The following is a 26,076-nucleotide window of genomic DNA, read 5'->3' as shown; positions in this document are numbered from 1 at the left end:
CTTACCCGACTAAGAGGAACAACGTATTTTCCAAAAATTAATAACGGTTATTTTACTAAATTTATACAATTCGGTAAAAACATACCATTGGTATAAAAAAATGTAATTATGTTATATGTATTTTGTATGCCGTTTGCATGTTACTGTATGCCCACCAATACATGGACATACAAATAACTTACACCCGATCAGTGTTTTCAGAGGCGTTTTCGGGGGTACCAAAAACGCTCCGGGGCGCAAATGAAAGGCTTAGATTCATAGGGCCTACACCCTAGAATTTGGGGCGTAAGTCTCGGGCACAAAAGGGTACGCCCTCGGCGTTAAATTTGATTTTTATTGTTTTAAAGGTATTTTTGCTATAAACTATGAGTTTTATTATTGGTATAATGATATTTATACTTTATATTATCATGTCGTAGTGATTTTTCCTAAAATATTTAAATAAAGAAAGCAACTCTCATAGAAAATAACGCTGCTATTAATAGTTTTATTAGATGATTATGCCTAAAATTGATATGATAGAGATTGCATGACACTATGTTCCTGAAGCAGCTTTATCTATTTTTTGTCATTGCTTTTATACATTTTGCGTTTGTCCTTCTTTGAATATATAAATAAAAGTCGGTGCAAATATTAGTTGAGGTCGGGAAGGACTAAGAGATCCGGAGATTGATGATGAAGTGAATGAAGATTTCATTTTAAAGATTATCCAGGACATTATCATTTTTTGTATTGTTACCTTTCTCAAATAATATTTATAGTAATTCTTTTTATATTATTGATGATTTATTTGAATTTATTTGCAGAATACTAATTAAAACTTAACTTTTGCTGATTTTTAGTAATAAAATTATAAAATTGAAGATATATAAGATTGACATAGGCCCCGTAGATCCATGGGGCTTATGCCTCCGTGTCTCGGGGCTTACGCCTCTCTCCGTGCTGCGTAAAACGCCTCGCCTCGCGACCCCGCCTCTTAAAACATTGCACATACATAAAACATAATTGCATGTCGCTGATATTTTTCACCTCTTCCACTAAAATGTTGTTGACACTTCCAGTTTTTTTTTTTTTTTTTTTTTAAGCCCGGATTCTACTTACTCTGTTCATCTCTTTTTCTTAGCGTTTGTTCTTAATAACTCTCTTCTTTAACCACACCTCGAACATAGCCGATATTTCGTGCTTTTTTGTTTCATATAGGAATGTTTATATTCCCTTTCCTTTCACTAATGCCAAAAATCACCTTCCAACTTTTCAACCTTGTAATATAAACATTTCTTGTAAAATAGTAGCAGTTTTAAGAATAAGTTTCCAAGTTTAAGAAGTCGTTTCTGGGGTTCCCCCAAAGGGAAACCTCTCTCCATCTTTAAATAATATTATTATGAAATCAATAAAATTTTATATTCTTAGAATAAATTCTTTTATTATTTATACCTTGCAATATTACTTGAGATACCTCGTCTAATCATATATTTATTTGATCATTAGTTTTACGTATTAATGATGAATAATATTCTAAACTTTAGTATTATATGCACTACTTATGATGAGTTAGATCCTAAATAATTTTAATTAGTGATTTTAATTTTAAAAAGTATTTTTGTAATAAAAATTTACAATTGCGACGCCATTAAATAAGTACCGGAAATTATATTTTCGCTAAAATGACCATGTAAGCTAAATAACCAAAGTTGAGTGGCTTTTCGAAGACAAAACAAAACTGAGTGATTATGATGACCAATTATCCAAAATTGAGTGATTTTGGAGGAGACAAAACAAATTTGAGTGACTATGATAGCCAATTACCCAAGTTGAGTGACCATTCAAGTTTCTAACTCTAATTATAATCATACAACTTGTTTCTGCATTCGAATATGCAACAATAACAACAATAACTATATTGCAATTCTGTATAGGGCAAAATCCGTAGACACCATTTTTATGGATCTCTCAAATGAATTCTATCCAGGGCAAGACAATGTCTTTTCTAATTCCGAATTAAAGATAAAACAATATTTTCAGAAGCTGTAATGATCCAAAAAGCCAACTTTGTTTTAAACATGGTTTTGGGGTTCTTTAATTAAATTAATTTAGACCCTTAGATCTCTGAAGTGACAGGTGTATTAATATTAGAAGGGCAGGGGTGGAGGCACATACGGCTAAGGGAACTCCCTTCGGTGAAAATTTACACTATTTATATATGATTAAATTTATTTTTTATGTGTAAATAGTGACCCCTTTGGGCTTCTTCGTGTGTGTACTTTTTCATATTATGAACCCCTTTATCGCAAATCTTGACTCCGTCATTGTAGAAGAGCACTGGACAAACTTGACGGATTTGGTACTGGAGAGGAGTTGCATAGGGTGTCGAAATTAAATGCCAAGAATCATGACAAAAAGTTTGCATGTGGTGGGATCATTTTAAATGATTTGTTGGTCATGCTATGAAGTTGTTGAAATCTCAATTTCAATTGCTTCTATTTCTTTCTTTTATACACACACACACTAACACACTAGGTAGAAATTGCCCGTGCCAGCACGGGCCCAATGGTGAGAAGCATATGCACAATCAATTGATGTATCTGTTAGCCCTAGTCTAAATTCTAAACTCTTCATGCAAGTATGAGTGTTTAGCAAATTGTTTCTGCTGGCATCTAATGAACTTAACAAAATTGCTTGTTAGTAAATATTATTTACACATTTGGGATAAAAGTATTCATTCATGAATATTGTATATTGTATAGTTGGCGAGTGTTACATTGTTTACATCTATGATTGCATTTTTTGCATTACATATCAGAAAATGGTTGTATTTACACATTGGAAATGGTGGTGCGTATTCTGTCCTGCATTTAGACTTCTTTGTAGCCTTCATCTTAGCAGCTTTTGACCATAAAGTACCTGTACAATTATGAAGTAATAATCAATTGTTAGACTTGTAATCTCAAAGAAAAAATAAACAAAGATAACAAACTTTTTTCAAGGTACTGAGTGAAGATAACGCTAGAGTTATTGAAGGTAAATTCTAATATTTGAAGGTTGTGTGTAGCAAAAAATCTTTATTGGGATGCTACGTGATGTAAGTCCTTAAACTTCCCTTGAAGAAAGGTTTTTGCAAAGAGAGTCAAAAGCATAGAAATCTGCAGGAGGGAAGGGAGCATCTTCTGATCACAATCGTTCAAATAAATTTGTCCAGGACCTTGCCTCTCACCACAGTACTGCAAGACATTGAGCTCAATAATACGCAATTACAATGGAAGACTATAAGCTTTAAACACTCATAAATTAAGAGACGATGGATAAAATGAAATTCAAGAGGAGAAAAAAGATTGAACACCAGACCTTACTAATCGTCGTCTAAATCTTCTCTACTCAAAGACCTTGAAACCAGAAACGACCAAAATCCTGGGATTGTAAGAATAAAGAGTTAGGACACCGTTAAATTTGAGTAAGGCTAGACCTTAATCCACCTTAATTAAACCATATCTTTTTATAAAGCTTGATTAAAGCCATACCTTAATCACATTGCTCGAGTTCCAGCATACACAATGTCGTCTAACTTGGTGCAATGATAGTAAGATCCAACAGAGTAAACACACGGTGATTAAACAAAAATAGCAATTACTTGATTATAGATTTTGAGCTGCTTGTGTTTCATATGTATGTCCAGAGATGATGATAATAATTCTATCACTTGTTCTAAGATAGGGCTCATGTGCTACGACTCTTGCACTTAAAATCTGATTTAACGCGGCAAAAAGATTGAACACCAAAAAGGAAAAAAAATGAAATACAAGAGGAGAAAAAAGTTTTAACATAATCCATGTCGTTATTGCTATCTCAAGTTCTTACAGTAAGAAGTGAAGGTAAAATTAAAACTATCCTATACCCTCCCCAATACACTAATTCATAAAGGGAAAAGGCTGACAAACCTTTTTTTACGCAATCCAAGTTGCTCCCATATCCCATATTCATAGTTCATAATATTGTCAAGAACCATGGTCTCTACAGTAGAATTGATCACAATAGTCAAACTGCTAGCAATAGCTAAATGTAACAGCCTGACAAATACATTAAAGTAGTATCAATCTGGGCTTTGCGATGAGCAAGATAATTTTATATCAATGGTGCAAAAATATTTATAAAGTTTGAAAGATTTGAACCATAATAGAGTAGTCTAAATTTTGTGACATCAATTGTGGCTTAAGATGTCAATGTAGAGAATTTGCTATTACTATTTCTGCAGCCTTTGTTACAACGTAAACGCTGTGTGAAACTTTAGCTATTATCACATGATGTTTTAATTTTTCTATCACAGTGTAGCGACATATGAGGTTAAGTAGTCCTAAATTATTTCTTCATTCTTTCAACTATCTGGCGTCTAATTGGCAAGAGTTCTACCAAATCTACAATATTGCTATCAAGGTCTGCATCTTGATTCTTGAATAATATATTTCTACATTTATCCAAGAATACTTGTAAATAGTATTTCATAAACATGATGGACAGAAATAGCACATCTAGAAATTTGTAGGATTAAAATTGCTATGCTAAGTTGCTGAACTGACTCTAAGATAACGAACAAAATGACCACGAGCCTTACCTGGAGTGCTCTGGGGTTCTCTGGTGGCATCTCACAAATCACTCAACTGAAAGTCTTTACATCTTCTTATTTCTTATTTCGTTCTCAAGCCTAAACCAAACAATGAAAATATAATACAAATCACAGAAAGTAAGAGCACATGTGCATGTAAGAATACAGGTGACTAATACAACTCCAATATGCTAACATAACATGCATATATAAAATCTGGATAGGATATACTTTGCAAATAGTAAGTTTGCAGCCACCCTGTAGAAAACTGATAAAGTAAAAATCTATTTGTTTAACTCTAGGAAAATTGTATATTTCATCATTCAAGAGTTGGAATAAATCAACCAAAAAAACGGAAGAAGTTACCTCGTACCATCATTGAACAATGTCTTGTAAGCGCCAAACTCTTTAGTTTGTTTTTCCTATTCTAAGCTGAAACGGAAAGGCAATGCATTAGGCACCCCACGGGCTTAAATCACAATTGCAAAGCTAAGTTGCTGAAAACGACTCTATGTTAACGAATGCAATGATGATGAAGCCCTACATTAGAGGTTATTACGAACATTGTATCTAAAATATTCACATGATAATCAAGCTTCATAAGCTGAAATATAGCTAACCAAAAATTTTGAACTAATATGGGGGAATTAGCTTTTATATATTCTTTAGAAGTCAGCAGATCAGGTTCAATATATAGCGATAAAATAGATCATAAAACTAACTTTAAACTATGAAGTTACCTTGAATAGAGCAAAAAATGGAACTTGAAAGTAACCGGCTAAAACCCAACTTCACGTCTCAAAGATTTCTCAGAAAGCTAACTTGATTCTTCTAACTTATGGAAATACCACACCAAGATAATCAAAGGCATAAAGAAGAAAAGCTAAGCCAAAGGAAGCAAGAATGATGATCAAACAGAGGAGAAGTAACAGGAAAACAAAAAAGTGATAAGCGATAGGTCTAGAAACCGTAGAAGATTAGTGGAGGTGATATGTGGCCTCTAAGTGCAGGGTATTTTACACGTATGCAGGGTTGTATAAAAATTGACTAATTTGCCCTCAGCTTGAATTTGAAATTCCACTTACTAGACAGGTCGAAACCTGAGTTATATGTTATAAAATAAAAGCAGGGCAATAAATTAAAGTAGCAAAAATGAGGGGAGAGAGAAACAGAAAGTACTAAGTTTTCTTTCCATATTGATCTGTTTTTCTCATCTATTACATAGGGCTATTTATAAGCCTTTACATAGTGTAATTGCTTTGGGGAAGATGTTTGATACAGTGGTACATAGTGTAGTTGCTTGGGGGAAGATGTGTGCTACAGTGGAAACGGCCCCACATGGACATCCACTTGTTTATTTACAACACTCCCCCTTGGATGTTCATTAATAGATGACGTGTCTCGTTAAAATCTTATTAGAAAAAAACCCTGTGGGAAAAAGTCCTAATGAAGGAAAAAGAGTACACATATCTAGTAACACGTTTTGAGAGTTGCCTCATTAAAAACCTTGCCAGGAAAACCCAAATGGGACAAAACCTTGGTCAAGGGAAAAAGAGTACAGTGCGTATTTGCTCCCTCTGATTAAAGCATCACATAATTCTTGACGATGATGTAACAAATCTTGTATACCAACTTATCATATCTTGAGATTGACAGAGCTTTATCAGATCTGTCAGATGATCATTTGACGAACTGGTTGATGATCTGCATCTTCCTTTCTCAGATAGAGTTGCATCATCGCCGTATAATATTGTTGCAATCAGGACAAGTACATTATGACTTGCTTCATAATCTGTTGTTGTCTTTCTATGATTTGACTGTCATGACAATAATCCTTCATGGAAATAGATAACACATCTGGATTGAACTCTTATGTCGATCAGATGAATGCCCTGTACGTCCAAAACACTTGACAATATTGGTTAGGACAAATACATTCATGTCAGGACTTTCATTTGCAATATGCAGTTGATCGATTTCAATAACTCCATGTTGGATTATATTATGCCTGTAGTTATAGCGAGATATATAAGTGCATCAATTGCATAAAGATATGGTACTTCAGGACCAATTTTATTTCAACTTCTTTCAGCAGATAATGTACTGCTTTTGTAAACTCTTCAAGAGCTCCAATAATATTCATATGAAAGGTTCTGACTATCATAAAGAGACAGGGGTAAACATAGTATATTTGTACCATTTGTCAATGAATATACATTAAGGCGATTTCAGTACATCAACCTTGATTCATTTAATCCATTTAAGGATTATAAACCAGTTTCCCAAGAATTTATATATGCTTCAAGCATTTTTTTTATCCTTCAAAAATTTTCGTATAAATTTTGTTAAGTAAGCCCTATAGGCTATGACAACTTCCATCATTATAAATTGTGACATCTTTTAATATCTGGACTACAGGTCCAATCGCTTACCAAGATGCATCATATCACTTGGTAATTATTTCTACGTCAGCATGTTTTAAGAGACGTATAACTCATATCCTCACAATCTTATATAATATTGCGCGCCATACCATATCAAAGATATCGTCGATGAGATATCATCTCGTATCGGTTCGCAATTCGACATAACTTACTGAGATCTCAACACTTCATTATTTTCAGGTACCTGAACCTCTCATAAGGTTTATGAAGTGTTATGTCGTAGCTCTTCAAGAGCACATTGCCTCCTTATTATGATCATTTGCTCCTCTTTTTTTCAAGGATTATTATATTTGGAACCGATTGGTCTATCATGCTCCATGCACGCGGTAGACTTTGTCCTTCAGGGACATTAAGAGCATTTTGCAGATGAAATATGAAATAGTTAGGTCAGCAAATGCTTCCAGCATTTAACTTGAATTATTTGAGGATCATACTGATGATAATTCACAACATATTTCTTAGATGCTTATTCTCTCCCCCTTATTTTAGTGACATATGTCCCCATTTTCTTTGGGAAAATTCATCTGTGTGCATCATGGTATACCCATTAATCATGTACCGCACATCAAATGTTAAAAGATGGAAATATCTAGTTCCTGACCCTGAACCAAATATGAGGGGAGAATTTATCAAAATTTATTGATCTGAAACATACAAGTGCTGTTGTATGCAATATATCATATCGCAGACCAACCTGAAGCTCTGTTCTCATAAGCAATGGTTTAGCTGTATTATGGAGGCATCTAATACCAAACCAACTTAGATATAAACCAGCATTATCAAAATGATTGTCTTGATTATATATTCTGAAAATTGTGCTTCCAACTCAATTATTTTGAGCAAACAACTTTGTAAATGTCAAACTGCCAGTTGACAATAAACATACATGTGACCGTCTCATAGATGCATCTATTTAAGACATCACATTGCAGGTGAAGGGGCCCACATTCACCTTTTATATTTTTCAGAATTTTGGGGATTCAGTCCCAACATTAGCTGGTGTAATCAACTTATCATAAGAACAAGCAACACAAACAAATTCTTGAAGAATCTTCTAGTTCTTCAATATGTTTTTAATACTCAATTAGCACATCAGATTTAAATCAGGACGATCAAAATGGTCTTGTCAACTAATAAAATTATCTGTACCCGTAAACTTCAAGTTTACCATGACGAGTGTTATTTCTTTTAATAAACTTCTGGTTTACTATTGCATGAAATTGTATATCAATAAACTTATGGTTTATCGTGGTATGTGATCTCATCATGCTCGAAGATATTTAGTATTCCGATCATTTGTAGTCTCAATATGATAACCATTTTTATTGTTAGTAAACTTCAGGTCTACTACAGTGTTCCGATCGTACCAATTACGATCTACGATGAATGGTATTATCATATATAACATCTTCAAGAGACTTCAATTTATTTATCATAATCAGATATTATTTGGACACTGCTAGTGTCATGATACTTGCAAATAAATAATTAGCTCTTCTGGAACCTTTGATCATTAATTTCTATTACCAAATATTTCTTAAATACTTTTGGTACCATGAAAGCAAATTTCGACACTACTGGTGTCACGAAATAAACATTGAATTCTAAACTTCAATCTTTCAAACATCTCCTTCAGGGAAATTCATCATTAACTGAGTATTTTGTATCTAAGCTCAAACACATAATAATCAAATCCTTCATAAAGAGATACATTAATTGTTATTTCCTTCAAGGAAATCAATAACAACTAACCATAATGTATTAATGTGGTTATAGGAGAAATCATTCTACTCTGCTTCCGTTTGCCTTAGAATGATACTTTAATATGTTTCGACGTACGACAGGTACGTGTAGCAATGTCTGAATTTCATACCACAAAAATATAACATCTACATTCCTTGTATTTTATCCCTCCAGGAGGTAGGTTGTGGTATTTGTTCATTCACTTCGGGGAACGAAACCTGATTATTTAAATGTGCTTGAAATACAACGTTCATCAATAGCTCGTTATTTTGCTCAAACACAAGAAGACATTGCTTCAGGATATTTCTCAGATATTTTACTAATTCTTTCTGCTTCAGGAGTAATGTTTCAGAGTTTTACTGCTTCAAGAGTAGAGTTTCAAGTTTTACCACTTCGGGAGTAAAGTTTAAAGGTTTACTACTTCGGGAGTAAATTTCAACGCCTTACTGCTTCAGGAGTGATTTAAAAATATTTACAAATTCAGGAGTAAATTTCAGAATTCTACTACTTCAGGAGTAGATTTCAGAGTTGTACTATTTCAGGAGTAGAATTAAAAGCCTTACTACTTCAGGAGTAAAATTCATAGGCTTACTACTTCTGGAGTAGAATTCAGAGTCTTACTATTCCATGAGTAGAGCTCAAAGTTTTACTGCTTCGGGAGTAGAGTTCAAAGTTTGCCACTCGAGGAACAAATTTATGAGTTTAGTACAATATTCAGAGTATTTCTTCTCAATTATTCTACCTCTTCTGGAGATGAATCATGATGCTTTCATAATCAAATGCATGTTCATATTTATAGGCCTTACTACATACTATCGCATTCACTTCAGAGAATGGATCTGTATTTACAACATTTATCAGAAGTTTTCATTCTTCAGGAATAAAACATAATTTTCGGAACGTACCCTAAGCATATCAAATCGTGATAGCTTATAATTTCTTTTAAGATATTGCTACTTCTGGAGCAAATTAAGGCATACATATTTAGTCCCAACAATAAGCCTATAAAAATAATCCCACTTCTGGTGGTTATAGACATAAATGAATTTAATCATAACGAGATTTAATAAATATTATCACTTCGAGTGTCTTGTGAACTCTCATTCTTAGTCATTTAAGGGATATAAAATTAACACCATAATCCCTTGTAACAATATTGGTCTTCAGGAACACTTTGAGGCATAAATGGTCTAGAACTAATTAGGTTCTCTTAGATCCGATGAATCCAACAAAGTGATATCATTAGTATAACAAGATTAAAAACAAGTGGAGTAATAATTTACTCACCTGGCTTTCGGAGCAATTGCTGCCAATATGAAGCACTGCAAGATCTACACTTCTTTGAAATATGAATTAGCACCAAAAGCTCATATGTCTAATGTTAAATATGATTTGATATATTCATCTAAATTAATAGCAAGTACGTTTTTGAAGGATCACAAGTTCTTAGAAATAAAGAACATGGAGTGTACCCATATGTTAAATATTTGACCAAAATATGCATGCTTGCAAAATAAGCTAACAACTGTAGCAACGAACTTACAGCAAAGGCAATATTATCAAGCACATATTTGAGGGTGCTAGGTGTCCATACCTCACATGGGTAGTGATTTCTTTAAAAATCCACATACCTTATACCTCCGAGCCTTACAGTTAACTAAGACCAGAGCTTCTTCGCTAATATCATAACATCTTGTTGATAATCTTTCACTTGTGAAATTAATTGCACAACGAGCTAGATAGAAAATTAAACTCAAAATGACAGAGTCTCGTGCTGATAACGTGTTATAAAATAAAAGCAGTGCAATAAATTAAAGTAGCAAAAATGAGGGGAGAGAGAAACAGAAAGTACTAAGTTTTCTTTCCATATTGATCTGTTTTTCTCATCTATTACATAGGGCTATTTATAAACCTTTACATAGTGTAGTTGCTTGGGGGAAGATGTTTGCTACAGTGGTACATAGTGTAGTTGCTTGGGGGAAGATGTGTGCTACAGTGGAAACGGCCCCACATGGACATCCACTTGTTTATTTACAACAATATATATATATATATATATATATATATATATGTATATATAATAAGTGACAATGTAATGTGTTTTGTCGTCCTTAGTTAGTTCTCAACTTTCTTGTTAGGGAGCTTGCTAACCAAATGGTTTACGCTTTCAATTTTGTCCTTGTATTTGATATTTATTGTATTCTATGTCAAAGTGTGTTTTAATATAATATTACTACTATATATAAGTGACGATATAAATTTTTTTGTAGTCCTCACAATGTTAAAATAGTAATTTCATTCTTTGATGATTTGGATTAGATATTCCCCTACACGTGTTGTTAGTGTTGACTTTTCTTGCATGCTTCCATTTTGTCGCCATCTTGTCTTTTAATATCAAACCTACTTGGGTCCCCTCATTGAATTAGTTTCATTTTTTTTGCGCGGATTGCCCTTCTTTTGGGGTGGTCTTTAAATTTTGCCCCCCATATTGTTGTCTTTATTTTTTGCCCTTCACGTTGCAACCCTGGCGCAGAAATCATGAGGTTTTGGGTTCAAACCCTCGCTCAAGCATAAATTAAAAAAAATCACAAGGCAGGGTTTGGGTTGCGTGTATGCCGGACCCGGCATACACCTTTTAAGGAATAACCAAAGTTATGCCGGACCCGGCATACTCATGCCTTATGGGCAGACTTGGCATAAGTATGCCGGGTCCGGCATAACTTTGGTTATTCCTTAACAAGTGTATGCCGGAGCGGCATACTTATGGGCAGACTTTTATTTAAGCCTTAACTAAAAGTCTTTTCCTAGTTATGCCTTATGGGGCAGACTTTTAGTTAAGGCATAACTAAAATTATGCCTCATAAGGCATAACTTTTCCTTAAGACATAGACTTTGCGTTATAAGGCTAACTTTTAGTTATGCCTTAAGGAAAAGTTCCGCCTTATGGGGCATACTTTTTGTTATGCCTTATGGGGCAGACTTTTAGTTAAGGAATAACTAAAAGTATGCCCCTAAGGTGGAACTTTTTCTTAAGGCATAAACTTTTCCTTATAAGGCGGAACTTATAGTTATGCCGGGTCCGGCATAACTTTAGTTATTCCTTAAGGAAAAGTTCCGCCTTATGGGACATACTTTTAGTTATGTCTTATAAGGCACACTTTTAGTTAAGGCATAACTAAAAGTTTACCTTGAAAAGTAAAAAAAAAAAAAATTAAAAATTAAAAATAAAATTATATATATATATATATATATATATATATATATATATATATGCCTCGAGGAAGCTTGAAGTTCAGCTGGATGTAGGGGCGAATTTGTGTAGTAATTTTGGAGCCTGCGAACTCATGGTATCTCTGTAAAACTATCTATTTTATGTATATATTTTCTAAAATTAATATAATATTATCTGTTGGAGTCCATGCTACAAAAAGATAACTGGTAGACTTGGTTAAATGTTGACTTATTTACCTAGAGGATTAGGGATCATTTCCCACTTAATATGTTGTCTCTCTCTCTCTCTCTTTTTTATTTTTTTTATTTTTGTGTGTAGTGAACCCATGTTCTAAAAATCCTGGATTCGCCTCTGGCTGGATGACCAGATACATTTGTATCGTAAGTTCGTTTCAAACAAAATTGGTAATGCTAAGATAGCGATCTTGAATCCAACATAGATCAGCTGCTTGAGCTGCTCAAGCAGCTTCAACAAGTAAATTCACAAGAATGTAGTTTAATTTTGTGCCTTTTCTTTTTATTATCTATTTTTTCAACTTTGCCCTTGTGATTTTTTTTAAAGAGTGCTTTCGTTGTTTTGAAAAATTAATAAGGAGGTTAGGGTGCAAATCATAAAAAAAAATAGGATAGCTAGGGTGTCAATTGCAAAAGAGGACATAATTATGGGTCGAAAATGCAACAGACTCGTAGTAAAGAGGGCGCGATTCATGAAACTTGTATCCCATAGCTCAAGTACAAATAAAGATTCTTATTTCATTGTAAGGAGCGTCTGAAATCTAATAGAAAACAAATATTCTTAAAGCAATTTCTTTATTCTTGGTATTGATTGTTCTAGAGAAGGCGTTGACATATAGCTTGCCTGAATACTCTAGCTCATCATTTCGTCAAGGCTCAGGCTTAGCTTTCTTTATAATTATCTTGCTTAATTTTACATATTATCTCATTATTTTGATCGTATTGATCCACGTGTCCTTGACCACATATACAAATTTAACTGTACGGATTTTACGGGTTAACAAGGTGATTTAGGTCGGTTATATGAATCCTTGTCTTTAGACAAAAACAAGAGTGATAACTGTAGGAAATATTTTCCTTGAGTCCTTTCATTACTTGAATTGGTTTATATAAAAAATAGGAGAATACTATTCTAACCTAAAATAGGAGATTACACAATATACAAAATATTTCTAACCTAAAATAGTAGACTACAAAATATTCTAATTAACATTTACATAATCTATCACACCCCCGCAGTCGAAACGGGAGGTTTACGAACGCTGAGACTGTCCCGAAAATCTTCAAATAAGACCTGTGGTAGTCCCTTGGTGAAAATATCGGCAATCTGATAGCGGGAAGGAACATGAAGGACACGAACCTGTCCGCGCGTAACCTTCCCACGAACAAAGTGAATGTCCATTTCAATGTGTTTGGTGCGTTGATGTTGCACCGGATTTCCCGAAAGATAAATGGCACTCACATTGTCACAATATACCATAGTAGCCTTATGAATAGGACAATGTAATTCCAACAGAAGATTGCAAAGCCAGCAGGACTCGGAGACAACATTAGGAACCCCCCTATACTCCGCCTCAGCACTCGAACGAAAGAGGGTAGGTTGGCGTTTCGAAGACCACGATATCAAGTTATCCCCAAGAAAGACACAGTAACTAGACGTTGACCGACGTGTGTTAGGGCAGCCCCCCCAATCCGCATCTGTTTAGGAAAGAAGGTCCGTAACTGAGGACGGATAAAGATGCAAACCATAGTCAAGTGTACCCTGAATGTCACGGATGATACACTTAAGTGCATGCATATGAACCTGTCGCGGTGCATGCATGTGTAAGCATACCTGTTGAACAACATAAGAGATATCCGGCCTCGTGAAAGTAAGATACTGAAGGGCACCTGCGAGACTGCTATAGTGAGTTGGGTCATCACAAGGAGCACCCGATGTGCCGCTTACCTTCGGTTTAGTATCAACCGGAGTAGAAGTAGCCTTACAAGAAGACATCCCAGCTCGATCAATGATTTCTTCGGCATACTTGCGTTGCGAAAGAAACATGCCATCCTTATGTCAAGTGACATGAATGCCAAGGAAATAATTCAAAAGACCCAAATCCTTCATAGCAAATTCCGAGGCAAGGAGAGCCATAATGGAGCATCGGAGAGAATCTGAGGAAGCAGTAAGAATAATATCATCAACATAAAGTAGCATGTATGCCATATCGGACCCTTTTTTGTAGATGAACAAAGAATTGTCAGATCTGCTATTTGAAAATTCAAGAGAAGAGACATAATCTGCAAAACGCTTGTACCATGCTCTCGGGTCCTGCTTAAGCCCATATAAGGACTTACGGAGTAAACATACATAATCTGGATGAGTAGGATCTCTGAAACCCAGAGGTTGATGCATATACACTGTTTCCTTGAGCTCACCGTGTAAGAAAGCATTCTTGACATCTAGCTGATGAATAGGCCACTTCTTTGATAGGGAAAGACTGAGAACGGTACGGATCAAAGCTGGCTTGACCACTGGACTGAATGTCTCACCACAATCAATGCCAACCTGTTGAGTCTTACCATCACCTACAAGACGGGCTTTATGCCTCTCAAAGTCACTATTAGATTTTTCTTTATGAGTGAAAATCCACATAGAATGAATAACGTTCACATTAGGTGGACGGGGCACCAACTCCCACGTCTTATTTTTAATAAGAGCATCAAATTCATCATCCATAGCCATTTTCCAATTCGGGTCACGAAGGGCGGTCACAGGGTTACGAGGGAGAGGGAATTTCGTAACCATGGTATTCAAGTTAAACGTGCGTTTTGGCTTAAAAATACCATGCTGACTCCGGGTCACCATTCGGGACGGATTGGTAGAAGGGGGAGGCTGGGGTGACAGTGGGAGGGGACTGCCAACGGATGGGAGAGGGGCAGCAGGCTGGGTGACGGTGGGAGGGGACTGGGCAGCGGGCTGGGTCACGGTGGGAGGGGGGTAGATGAAGCCAAGTGATGCAACCACAATGGGGAAATGCCATCGTCCAAAAACTCATAAGTAATAGAAGTGGGAGAATGGAAATTGGAAAAGGAGAAGACATTCTCATAAAAAATCACGTGACGAGAAATAATGATTTTATGGGACGATAAATCATAACACTTATACCCTCTGTGATTCGTATGATACCCCAAAAAGACACACAGTGTAGATCGGGCTTGCAATTTGTGGATAGTTGGAGAAGGAAAGAGGGGATAGCATAAACACCCAAAAACCCGAAGATGAGAGTGAGATGGCTTTCTTTGGTATAGCACTTGAAGAGGAGAAACGTGACCTAATAATTTACTTGGTAAAATATTAAGAAGATATGTTGCCATTTGTAAGGCGTGATGCCGGAACGAAAGGGGGGAGAGAAGCATGAGCAAGAAGAGTCCGAGTGATATTATTGATAGAATGGATTTTTCTTTCGGCTTTCCCATTTTGTGAAGACGTATGTGGACAAGAAAGACGAAATGACATCCCATTAGACTCACAAAATTTCCCAAATTGACCATTATCATATTCCCTCCCATTATCACATTGGACATTTTTAATATGACGTTCAAATTGGGTATGAATGTGGGTTTTTAAAGTTAAGAATTTCGGATAAACATCGGATTTCTTAGCCAAAGGAAAAGTCCATAAAAATTTCGAAAAATCATCCATAAACAGAACATAATATCGATGACCCAATGAACTTAACACGGGAGAGGTCCACAAATCACTATGAATAATATCAAATGGCATCAAAGTTTCCGAAATAGAAGAATCAAACGACAACTTAATGTGTTTACCAAGAACGCAAGAACGACAAATACTAGAAAGACTAGATTTATTACATTCAATGCTTTTATTAACCCTAAGACAATCTAAGATAGAATTTTCCGGATGACCCAAGCGAGCATGCCAAAAAGGAGAGGACAACGCCGCAAAGGTTGATGGAGTAGTGGTTGGATATTTGATGGTGGTGACCGGATAAAGATCTTCCCGACTATCACACCGCATTAGTGGCATCCCCGTCTGAAATCCTTCACAGAAAACCCATATGGATCAAAATCAACATACACAGAATTATTAGTAGTAAACTTCCGTACTGAGATTAATTTTTTAATGAGTTTAGGAGCATGTAAGACATTTCGTAAGGATAAGGGGGGTTTGGGGGAGGCAAACTAGTATGACCACAACCACAAATTGAAATCGAATGACCATTTCCCACAACAATACCATTATTTTGATTGCTCAAATTAAAATAAGACGAGAGATTACCGTCCGAGGATGTCATATGAGAAGTGGCCCCGGTGTCCATGTACCAATTTTGATTGGGCGGGTTCAATGACATTGTGTGCATTGCGGACTCAATGTCGGTTGGAACATACGACCCGGGAAAAGCCACTGCCGCCGTGTAGAGCTACTGAGCTGGAGGAGGGCCCAAAATACCTTGCTGCCGTGGCGGGACTGGCGGCGGACGAGCCCAAGAGGATGTCGGGTACGGGCAGGGGGGAGGAGCTGCCCAGCGGGGCTAGGGGACCCACTGCCAGTGGCCAAACTGCTGCTGACCGCCACTGCCGGCAGTCCACTACTGCTGACCGCCGCCGCTTCGGGCAGAATTACCGCGGCCACTGGTGACTTTTCCGCTACTTGAGCAGCGGCCCGAGCCCCCCTTACGGCCAGTTCCAGAATTTTAGCCGCGGGAATTTTTTGATTTCCCTCGGCGTGAGTTTGTGTTGTCTGAGGGGAGTGGCGCGTCGTCAACCGAGGCCACCATAGCCAAACTAGACCCGTGAGACACCATAGCCGCAAGTTCACGTTCTTCCAAAACTAGGGAAGACCGAGCCTCAGTGAATGGGGGGAGCGGCTTTGCGTGGCGAATTTGTGTCCCAACCCCTTTGTACGCTTCAGTGAGACCCGAGACCAGTTGAAGGACAAGGCGGCTATTCGTCACTGGAGCCCCGACGTTTTTCAGTTGATCGGCAAGGCTCTTGAGACGTTGACAATAGGCGGAGGCATTGGGAAAATCCTCCATACGAGGCGTTGTGAATTCTTGTTCAAGCGTCACCGCACGAGAAGTTTGATGATCTTGAAAGATATCACGCAAGCGATCCCAAGCATTCATGGCAGTAGTGTCTGGTTCGATGATAGTGTTTAACAGATCATTCGAAATTGTCGAATAAATCCATTGAAGCACGGTGGCGTCAATGGTGGTCCATAATTCAACTTCCTCATCAGTTTTGGGAGCCGGCTTCTCCTTACCTTTGGGTGGAGGAATGATGTGATGAAGGACCTTGTGAGAACGAGCATGAATTTTGAAAAGCTCTGCCCATGTACCGTATTGTGAGTTTTCCATCTCAAGAGTAACAGAGATGTGATTCTTGATATTGGAGACCGCGAGAGTCGGGTAGAACGTGGGCTTAGCCGGGGTGGTAGGTGTGTCGGCCATGGGAAAAAGAGGAGAAGGGGGGCGACGGCTTAGTGGAGGAAAAATAGGGATTAGGGCGTAGCGGAAGGAGGAAGAAGAAAGAAACCCTAATCTGATACCATGTATGAAATATTTTCCTTGAGTCCTTTCATTACTTGAATTGGTTTATATACAAAATAGGAGAATAATATTCTAATCTTAAATAGGAGATTAAACAATATACAAAATATTTCTAACCTAAAATAGTAGACTACAAAATATTCTAATTAATATTTACATAATCTATCAATAACCTTTTATTAATCTATACTATGTTGACATTGTTTTACTTGGCCAAATACTTAAAGTTGATACGTATAAATTCAAAATTTTGATTTGACAGTTTTCTCTCCTTTTTAAATTTATATTTTAGATCTACAATATTTCTTTCTCAACCCTGTCCAATTTTAATTTCTTTTCTCCGGCCATCCTTTACAAACATAACTTAACGACAACATCATTTCCTTAAATGTTAACTTTAATTTCGTTTCTTAATTTGCTTTTTGTATGATAAGACTATTTGGTCTATAAAGATGGCGAAGATGAAAGGGAAATCAAGTGTCATGACAAGAGATAGCATATAATAAAGTTAATGTAAGACCAAAAAAAATGAAACATAATAAAGTTAATGTCCGTTTAATTTGTCTGAGATGATATTCTAAAAGCAATTCTGATTTGTTGAAAGTGATTTAGCAAGACGATGTAAAAATAATAAACATGAATAATTAGAATCATGTCAATTTAGCAAATAATTATTGAACTAAAAAAGTAAGCTTATAACTTTTTCTACGTCTTTTTCTTCTTTTAGGAATGACAAATTATTTGAGCGGTCAAATTTTTTAACATTTTATAAACGTGAGCATATCTATATTTATCGTGCACTAAGGGATGATAGTTTGTATTAAAGGTGGTGATGTTGGTAACCATGATAACTACATCCATTAATTTATCAGTCGGATGAGCTAATTATTTACCTATATAATATACATATCTCTCTGTAACCTTACTACCCAATTAACTTGGTAACTAAAATTTTACTCTCGGCCTAATTAAGTCACAAATTATTTTACAAGTCATGAATTTCGTTTGTTATTCATAAAAAACTCACATAACTCTAAGAAATGCTCAACGTTATAGCCACATAAATTTTGGGAGAGTCTCACGAGTCATGACTCGTTATCATAAAGTATGAATGTCTTAATTATACAATATCCGACAAATCTAGGATCCTTTTAAACGATTATAAATGGCCTGAAATGTAACGACCTATGAGAAAAGTGTTCTGAGATAACGATAAGTGAAAGCAATAATAACGAACGTAACAAACACACAATTTTTACGTGGGAAACCCTCAAGGGGAAGAAAACCCACGGCCAATCACCAATGCTTTTTATTTCTCAATGAAAGATAATTACAAAATATAGCGAAAAACTAAAATTATATCGGCTGCCAAAAAACCCTAGCCCTAGAATTTCTTAGGGTGTCTTCAACCTCTTGCTTCGTCCATAGCAGGGGGTTGCCGCCCCCTGCAACCCCCAGTCAGCCCACAAACTTAACAGGAAGGATTTTTTGAAAAGAAAGCGTAGCAAATCGGCAAACAAATTAAGCAAAAACAACGGCTAAATACAATAGAATTGAAATGTTGTCATTCGAACAAATCACACAAATAGCATCTTTCTCTCGTTGTCTAAAGGAAGTATTCAAAGATAAGATAACATTATGCGCACACAATCTAAGTGAAGTTTACGAGTTTGTAGTAGGACCTCCAGTTAATATACAATAATAGCTGCCTTCACAATCAAATATTTATGGATATTGCAATAACTAAAAAAGAAGCTATTAAATTTCCATGAAGTCATGATAGGTTACACTCTGGAACGGCTACCACCATTTTACAAATCTTGAAATTGGTCCTACCTCTTCAAATTGAACGTGGTGTGTTTTTTCTCTTTAAATATTTGACGCAAATTTTAAGTAGACTCATTCTTTGGTACTTACTTTTTGTGATTGATCTAGTTGCTCAATCTTGCCAACTTGCCCATGTGTCATTTTCTCTCTGTTAGTCCGTTTATCTCATCCTTTCAGACCATTATGGGATATTAAAGTAAAATATATAGATAGATTGTCTGCCACATCTCATATGCTTTTAGAATTGTGATAATCTACGAAATAAATTGGTTTCTTACGTTCTTTTCAACTACAAAAGGAAAAAAACATTACCTTGTAGTATGCCATCTGATTTTGGGGGCCAAGGGGTAACGTAATCCTTTGCAAATTTATTGTTACTTTTATGTCGATGTTCATTTTTGCATATAAGATATTCGATAATAACACACATAAAATTTAAAAAGATCATTTTCTTCTGTTCAAAATTGTAAGTGGTCATAAGTGAACATTTTCTCGATGTTGTTATATCCTTAAGTTAAAGTATATTTTTCATTTTGTTTTTGTCTTTCCTACAAGTTAAAGTATGACTTTCGACGTTCATACTCATAATTCATGTTCAGAGTTAACAATACAAATTATATATATGTAAAAGCATTCAACATTATGTGAAGATTATTGTTGCGCACATAGAGTGATAGAGTACAATTTAAGCATTTTGAACTTTGTTTTCTTTGTTTGTCTTAATTAATTAATTATTTTTTTAACACGTTCTAAGTTATCGTTAAAAAAGATCCTTCAATCGGCACAAAAAACATACACACGGATTATATGATTATGGAAAAAAGGATTGAATAATCAAATTTTAAATAATTAAGCGCTGTAGTCAGCATCAGCTGAAATTAATAATGAAGGGCAAAAGATTATACTGTACGTCAATTTTCCTTTTTACACCATGAAAGGCAAAATTATGCCCTTTTTTGCACCGTATTTAATTGTCAACACTATAAAAATAAGGTAGACGCGAATTCACTAAATCACCAGTGTTTCACGGATTTTTTCCGTCAAGAAGCCCCTGCTTATATCAATTGAGCAACTTTATAAATAAAAATAGAAATTTCCAACCGCTATACAAGTGAACGACTTGATCACAAATTATATAGTCTTTGTTTGTTTGACTGACCGATTCGAATCGATTGGACCTTGTTCCAGATATTTTTTATTGTATTCAATTCTTCCTTCCATTTAATCAAGATAGAAGAGTACATCAGTACTATTTATAGAGAATTCAAGGACAGAAATAAAATAATATGTTATTTTTCTTATAGATCCTAACCTAAAATCAAAATAAATATTTTATATCAGTGTAGATCCTAAACTTGAAAAAAAGTTCATGTTCTATAGAATATCCCTAAACTTAAAAGAAATTCTAAATTAGCGTAGATATTAAAGTAGAAGAGAATTAATCATTATAAACATGCACTTGATTCTCCTGCTTCTTCTCGTGCCTAGTAAAATCGCTTTATAACTTCATATTCACTGACTAAATCTAATGGTTTTATAGATGAATGTTTGTGGAGGCATCAAAAATATATTGATACTTGTCATGGTTCAAATATAGATATGGTAAAAATTCTTATGGACTAAAATTGGTATTTGTTCTAAATAGCCCTGCATTAAAAAATAAACATGAATTGAAAATTAATATTGGTTGAGAAAATTAGTATTGAGACTCACGCGTTAAAAATAAGCAAGGGTTAAATTTTTTCTTTCTTGTGAACTTATAGATCTATAGAATATTTCTAAACTTATAAAAGAAATATATATTTATATTAAACAACAACAACAATAACAATAACATACCCAGTGTAATCTGATAAGTGGGATCTGAAGAGGGTAGTGTGTACAAAGCGCTTATCCCCAACTTGGGAGGTAGAGAAACTGTTTCCAATAGGCCCTCGGCTTTGGTAAAATCATTATTGTAGATGTTAAAGTAGAAGAAAAATAATTATTGTAAAGTATTCCTTAATATATGAGTATATTTTTAACACATTTTACACACAAGACGTTGACGGTACAGTAGGAAACTCCAAGACAACCGACTATATATATTTGTCCACACATTGTAAATCACTACTCAAATATAAGAAAAGTCTTCAATCTAATCCTCCATAGAAAATGGAAACTCAAGCAAGCTCAAGAATGAAGAAATTTCTTCTAGTTATAAATTGTATAATTCTAGCAATAGGAAATTGTGGTGGCCCTTTGATCACACGCCTTTACTTCATCAAAGGAGGCAAAAGAATATGGCTATCAAGCGGGCTAGAAACAGCTGGTTGGCCAATTATTTTCATCCCTTTGGCCATCTCCTATGTCAACCGTTGCAAATGCCAAGACAAAATTTTAGCAACAAACGACAATAACAACAACAATAACAATAATATCAAGGTTGTTCTGATGACTCCTAGGATTCTTATAGCTTCCATCGGGATTGGAGTCCTAACCGGATTCGACAACTATCTCTATGCTTACGGCGTGGCTAAATTACCTGTCTCCACATCAGCACTTCTTATCGCTTCTCAACTTGCCTTCGTCGCGGGCTTTGCCTTCCTCCTTGTGAAGCAAAAGTTTACGGCCTACTCCATCAACTCCATTTTTCTATTGACACTTGCCGCGGTGGTATTAGCCCTCCACGCTAATGGTGACAGGCCGAAAGGGGAAGCAAAGAGGGAGTATGCTCTAGGGTTTATCTTGACACTTGGAGCTGCAGCTTTGTATGGGCTTATTTTGCCTTTGTTTGAGTTGTTGTACAAAAAGGCAAAGCAAAATATCACTTACACACTTGTATTGGAGATTCAGGCTGTGTATTGCCTTTTTGCTACTGTGGTTTGCACAATTGGGATGATAATAAACAAGGACTTCCAGGTCTGTCTCTTCCTCCCTCTTAGCACAATCGTTGTTTTTTATAACCGTGGTGTCTGGGCTAGTATATACACCTCGACTAATCCATGAGGTACATGCATGCCACCTCCCACCAATATAGATGGAATACTAGGTAACTCTATTCACCAACGGTTGAACAAACGAGACCTCTTAAATTAATCAATTACTATATAAGTTGTCTCACAATAGAAATTCTCATCATTTTAGTTTGTTGTGATTGCAGTTTTTTTTTCCCTGTCTGAAGATTTTTTCTTGCTTTAAGTCATTGAAATCATCACTGGCAACTAAAATAGGAGAAGTTCGTGAAAATTTAAGGTTTATAAGTCAGTTCGTTTACTATTATGACAGAATTATAAATTTTGGTTATAGATCACTAGCAATATACTTCCCTTTTATCTTTCATTTAATTTTTTGACGTACCTATTGAAAAAAAAAAATTGTATTAATCAAAAGAAATATTTAACTCTCTAGCTTCATTAAATGAGTAACTAATGATTATATGTTATCTAAAATAGTAAGGATGGAGAAAAAGCCTAATGTCTTTCTAGTTTTCTAAAATGACAAATATTTTGATCTTTTGGATCGAATTATTTTGACCAGAGTAACGAATAAAACAGATAAGAGGGAGTATTAACAGTTATGTATATAGTAAATGGACAGAAATTAACTATGATAAATCCTCTTCGTCTCTTGCCAAAAACCTTTTATTTGAACGGAATTTCATAATTGCATAATTTTCGATTTCGATCAATTACTTTTAGTTATGCGCACATAAGCCCACACCACATGGTAGCTAAATTTGTATCTAGATGTTACAGGTTATACTTTATGTCCGTATAAGATGGTAAAGGAAAACTATTTCCTCTCCCACAAACACACAATTTGAGTGTGACATGCATACAATTATACAAAGACTCATATAGTCTAAATTTAGGTGATGTTATCGTCACTACCCATTTTTTTGCACTTTATCTATGTTCTTTTAATAATAGTAGTGTCCAGACTAACTTACATGCACATTAACTATTTTACTTGTCACTTGATACCTTTCATTAGCACATTAGATAACTCTAACTAGGGGCGCAATTAGGAAGTTCATGTGAGCCTTCGTTGCCAAAAAATTATAGTACAAAATAAAGTTAAAATTTGTTTTTGCATATACATAGTAGATGTATTAATTCTCATGGCTTCTTCGTATGACTACTTTTTTATATTTTGAATCTCCTTGGTGAAAATTTTAATTTCGTCCACTAACTCAATCTACTACATATAGGCAAATAGAAAATATAAATGACTAACATGTTTTGGTTCTTGGGGGATTTGAACCTTGGTTCTCATAATTTTCATAACACTTTGTAAATCACATCTTCCCCTACAATTTAGTCTGTATAATTATTGATGTGACATTATTAACTTTTAGTTTGTGCCTAAGTTGTTGTTCTTGTCATCTTACCTACAAGCAGATATTTCATTGATTGACATCATCATTTTATTTATTCTTTCCGTTCCAAAAAGATTATTCTATTTTTTTTATTAGTTTATCTCAAAAAAATTGATATTTTTCTATACTTAAAAATAATTTAAATTTATTAAATAATTTATAACCACATAAATATCTAAGGTTTATTTTGAATTATATATTTTAAAAGTTTTCTTTTATTTTTTAAAATCAATGCCAAATTGAATTAGAATAACCTTTTTGGACGGATGAGAACCTATTTCAAATGCAAATTTGTCCTTTTAAAAATATTAAGAATAATACCAAGAAAATTGATGATATCCAAGCGCTTGTGTCAGTGCTTGAACTAGCAAGCCATTGTTGACTGCTAACAAATAAGCTGACTGGTCATATAAAAGTTAAAGCACTGATTCAACAAAATAGACTCCTAGCTAATCGACAACTTTATTGCTATTACATCTTTTTCCCTTATCTTTTTTTCTTTTTTTGGTTAATCTGTCCTTTTCTCGTTCTTTTTCATTTTTTATTTGGTTGGTTTTATGTATTTCTTGAAATATCCTATTATTACAAGAGTACCCTAACACTAGATGAAGAAGTCTTCAGATTCACCTGTATTTTGAGTAAACATATGATATGTCAATTATCCAAAAACTACTAAGAGAAATCAGAATTAGAGATGGATAGTTTCTGTCTCTAAACCGTAAAATTCATCGCCATTCTTATTTAATAATGAATTAACAACATATTATAAAAAATCATGTTAATTATAGACTATTTAACAACAGATTAGCTACGAATTGGGTAGCTAATTCAATTTGTTTTTTGGTAGTGAAGTTCGCTTCTTAATTTCCCTTTTTTTGAAGACATCATGAGCTGCAATAACCAATATATTAATTCCAATTTTTGGCTGAATTGAAAGAGAGAGTCAAGACATCAAGCAATAAAATTGATCATATCGGCTAATAGGCATGACAAGTAGAGTATCATTTATATTAAGGTTAAAGTCGTATAATATAAGTTAACGATTTAACTTATATAGTATACAGTTTAATTTAGTTTGACGGAGCCATCCTTGTCTGAGAGGTTTCAATTGATATCCATTCGCTAGAAAATTATACTACTTCAATAGGTAAATAATTTTTTCATGTGTACATACTATACGTCAAATCTCCTTGACTTCTTCATGTGTTTCCTTTTTTATATTTTAACATCACTTAGTGAAAACTGGGCTCAACGCCTCAACAACTGAACTTTACATGTTATACAGCCAGTTATGGATCTTATTTTTCAGATTACTAGTTTCACTTATTATGAACAGTTACATGTCGTTATTTTTAGATAACCTAATACCATAAAACTAAATTCATTAGTTAAACATGCCAATTATTTTAAGAGTGTTATTTAATAACTTAAATTAAGCTTGCAGGCCATTTCAAGGGAGGCAAAAACATTTGAACTTGGAGAAGGCAGATATTATATAGTTATAGTATCGTCTGCAATAATTTGGCAATGCTTCTTCTTAGGTGCCATTGGAGTTGTCTATTCTTCTTCATCATTGGTGTCTGGCATTTTAATTACTGTTCTACTTCCTGTCACAGAAATTTTAGGTGTAGTTTTTTATGGTGAAAAATTCACAGCAGAAAAAGGTATTTCTCTTGTGCTTTCTATATGGGGCTTCATTTCTTACCTCTATGGTGATATAAAAGGCAGCAAGTTGAAGACAGAAAATCAATCTCCAGAACAAGAAATGATTGATAAAACTTGTACTCCATGATTAAAAAGAATCAATTATAATTATTGCCAAGACCGGTACATGTAATTTTATGATCAAATTTCACTGTACTTATTGAAAGGTAGCAAACAGATTGTATGGGTGGGGTTCCCTAAGAGTCCAGAGGCGGATTCAGATTAAAAGAGTCATTTATAATTGTTGCCAAGACCAGTACATGTGATGTTATGAATATATTGACATTACTTCTTAGAAAATGGCCAAAATGTTCCTTCATGTATGGAGACGATCATTTTGGACCCTGATAAATCCTATTGACACGTATAGTCCTTGATATATCTTTGTGTGACAGCTTTGGTTTTAAGTCCTAAACATAATGATCTTTGCATAGTAGAAAGTAGGTTCTTCTAGAACTAGTATGGGTGTATCTTTTATGTTACACAATTTATTTTTATGGTATTTATATTCAGTCCTTAGCTTACATTCTATATAATGGATGTAGAGTAGCCATTGTAATACATAGAAGAAGAAATATAATTCAACATATTTTCTCCGTA

General features: G+C 34.8%; 2 protein-coding genes and 1 long non-coding RNA gene across 7 annotated transcripts; 1 reads left to right on the top strand and 2 right to left on the bottom strand.

Moving 5' to 3' along the window:
* Window positions 1–2,715: 2,715 nt before the first annotated feature.
* Window positions 2,716–5,777, bottom strand: LOC132603192 (uncharacterized). 5 transcript variants are annotated; one of them, XR_009567999.1, is made up of 5 exons: window positions 5,335–5,777; window positions 4,961–5,026; window positions 3,516–4,693; window positions 3,343–3,405; window positions 2,716–3,218 (listed from the first exon to the last, which is right to left on the bottom strand). It is a non-coding gene; the product is annotated as an uncharacterized LOC132603192 (long non-coding RNA). The 5 variants fall into 5 exon arrangements; XR_009567997.1 differs by having other exon boundaries at window positions 3,343–4,061; window positions 4,604–4,693; window positions 5,335–5,774; XR_009567998.1 differs by having other exon boundaries at window positions 3,343–4,005; window positions 4,604–4,693; window positions 5,335–5,774.
* A 10,953-nt stretch (window positions 5,778–16,730) lies between these two features.
* On the bottom strand, window positions 16,731–17,393 carry LOC132601312 (uncharacterized). Its single transcript, XM_060314413.1, has one exon. The coding sequence runs from the start codon at window positions 17,391–17,393 to the stop codon at window positions 16,731–16,733; it is 663 nt and encodes a 220-aa protein (XP_060170396.1).
* A 4,116-nt stretch (window positions 17,394–21,509) lies between these two features.
* On the top strand, window positions 21,510–26,076 carry LOC132603191 (purine permease 3-like). The gene is made up of 2 exons (XM_060316128.1): window positions 21,510–22,313; window positions 25,217–26,076. Exons 1-2 carry the CDS (start codon window positions 21,567–21,569, stop codon window positions 25,562–25,564), a joined length of 1,095 nt encoding a protein of 364 aa, XP_060172111.1. The 5' UTR covers window positions 21,510–21,566; the 3' UTR covers window positions 25,565–26,076.

The sequence above is a fragment of the Lycium barbarum genome, chromosome 7 (assembly GCF_019175385.1).
Source record: "Lycium barbarum isolate Lr01 chromosome 7, ASM1917538v2, whole genome shotgun sequence".
Lineage (NCBI taxonomy): Eukaryota > Viridiplantae > Streptophyta > Magnoliopsida > Solanales > Solanaceae > Lycium > Lycium barbarum.
Note: the sequence above shows the minus strand (reverse complement) of the source record. Positions and strands in the feature narration are given on the sequence as shown.

Coding starts and splice junctions, on each gene's coding strand:
- LOC132601312 (XM_060314413.1), bottom strand. CDS start 17,393: ATGGAAAACTCACAATACGGTACATGGGCAGAGCTTTTCAAAATTCAT.
- LOC132603191 (XM_060316128.1), top strand. CDS start 21,567: ATGGAAACTCAAGCAAGCTCAAGAATGAAGAAATTTCTTCTAGTTATA. Junction 22,314..25,216: donor TAATAAACAAGGACTTCCAG/GTCTGTCTCTTC, acceptor TTAAGCTTGCAG/GCCATTTCAAGGGAGGCAAA.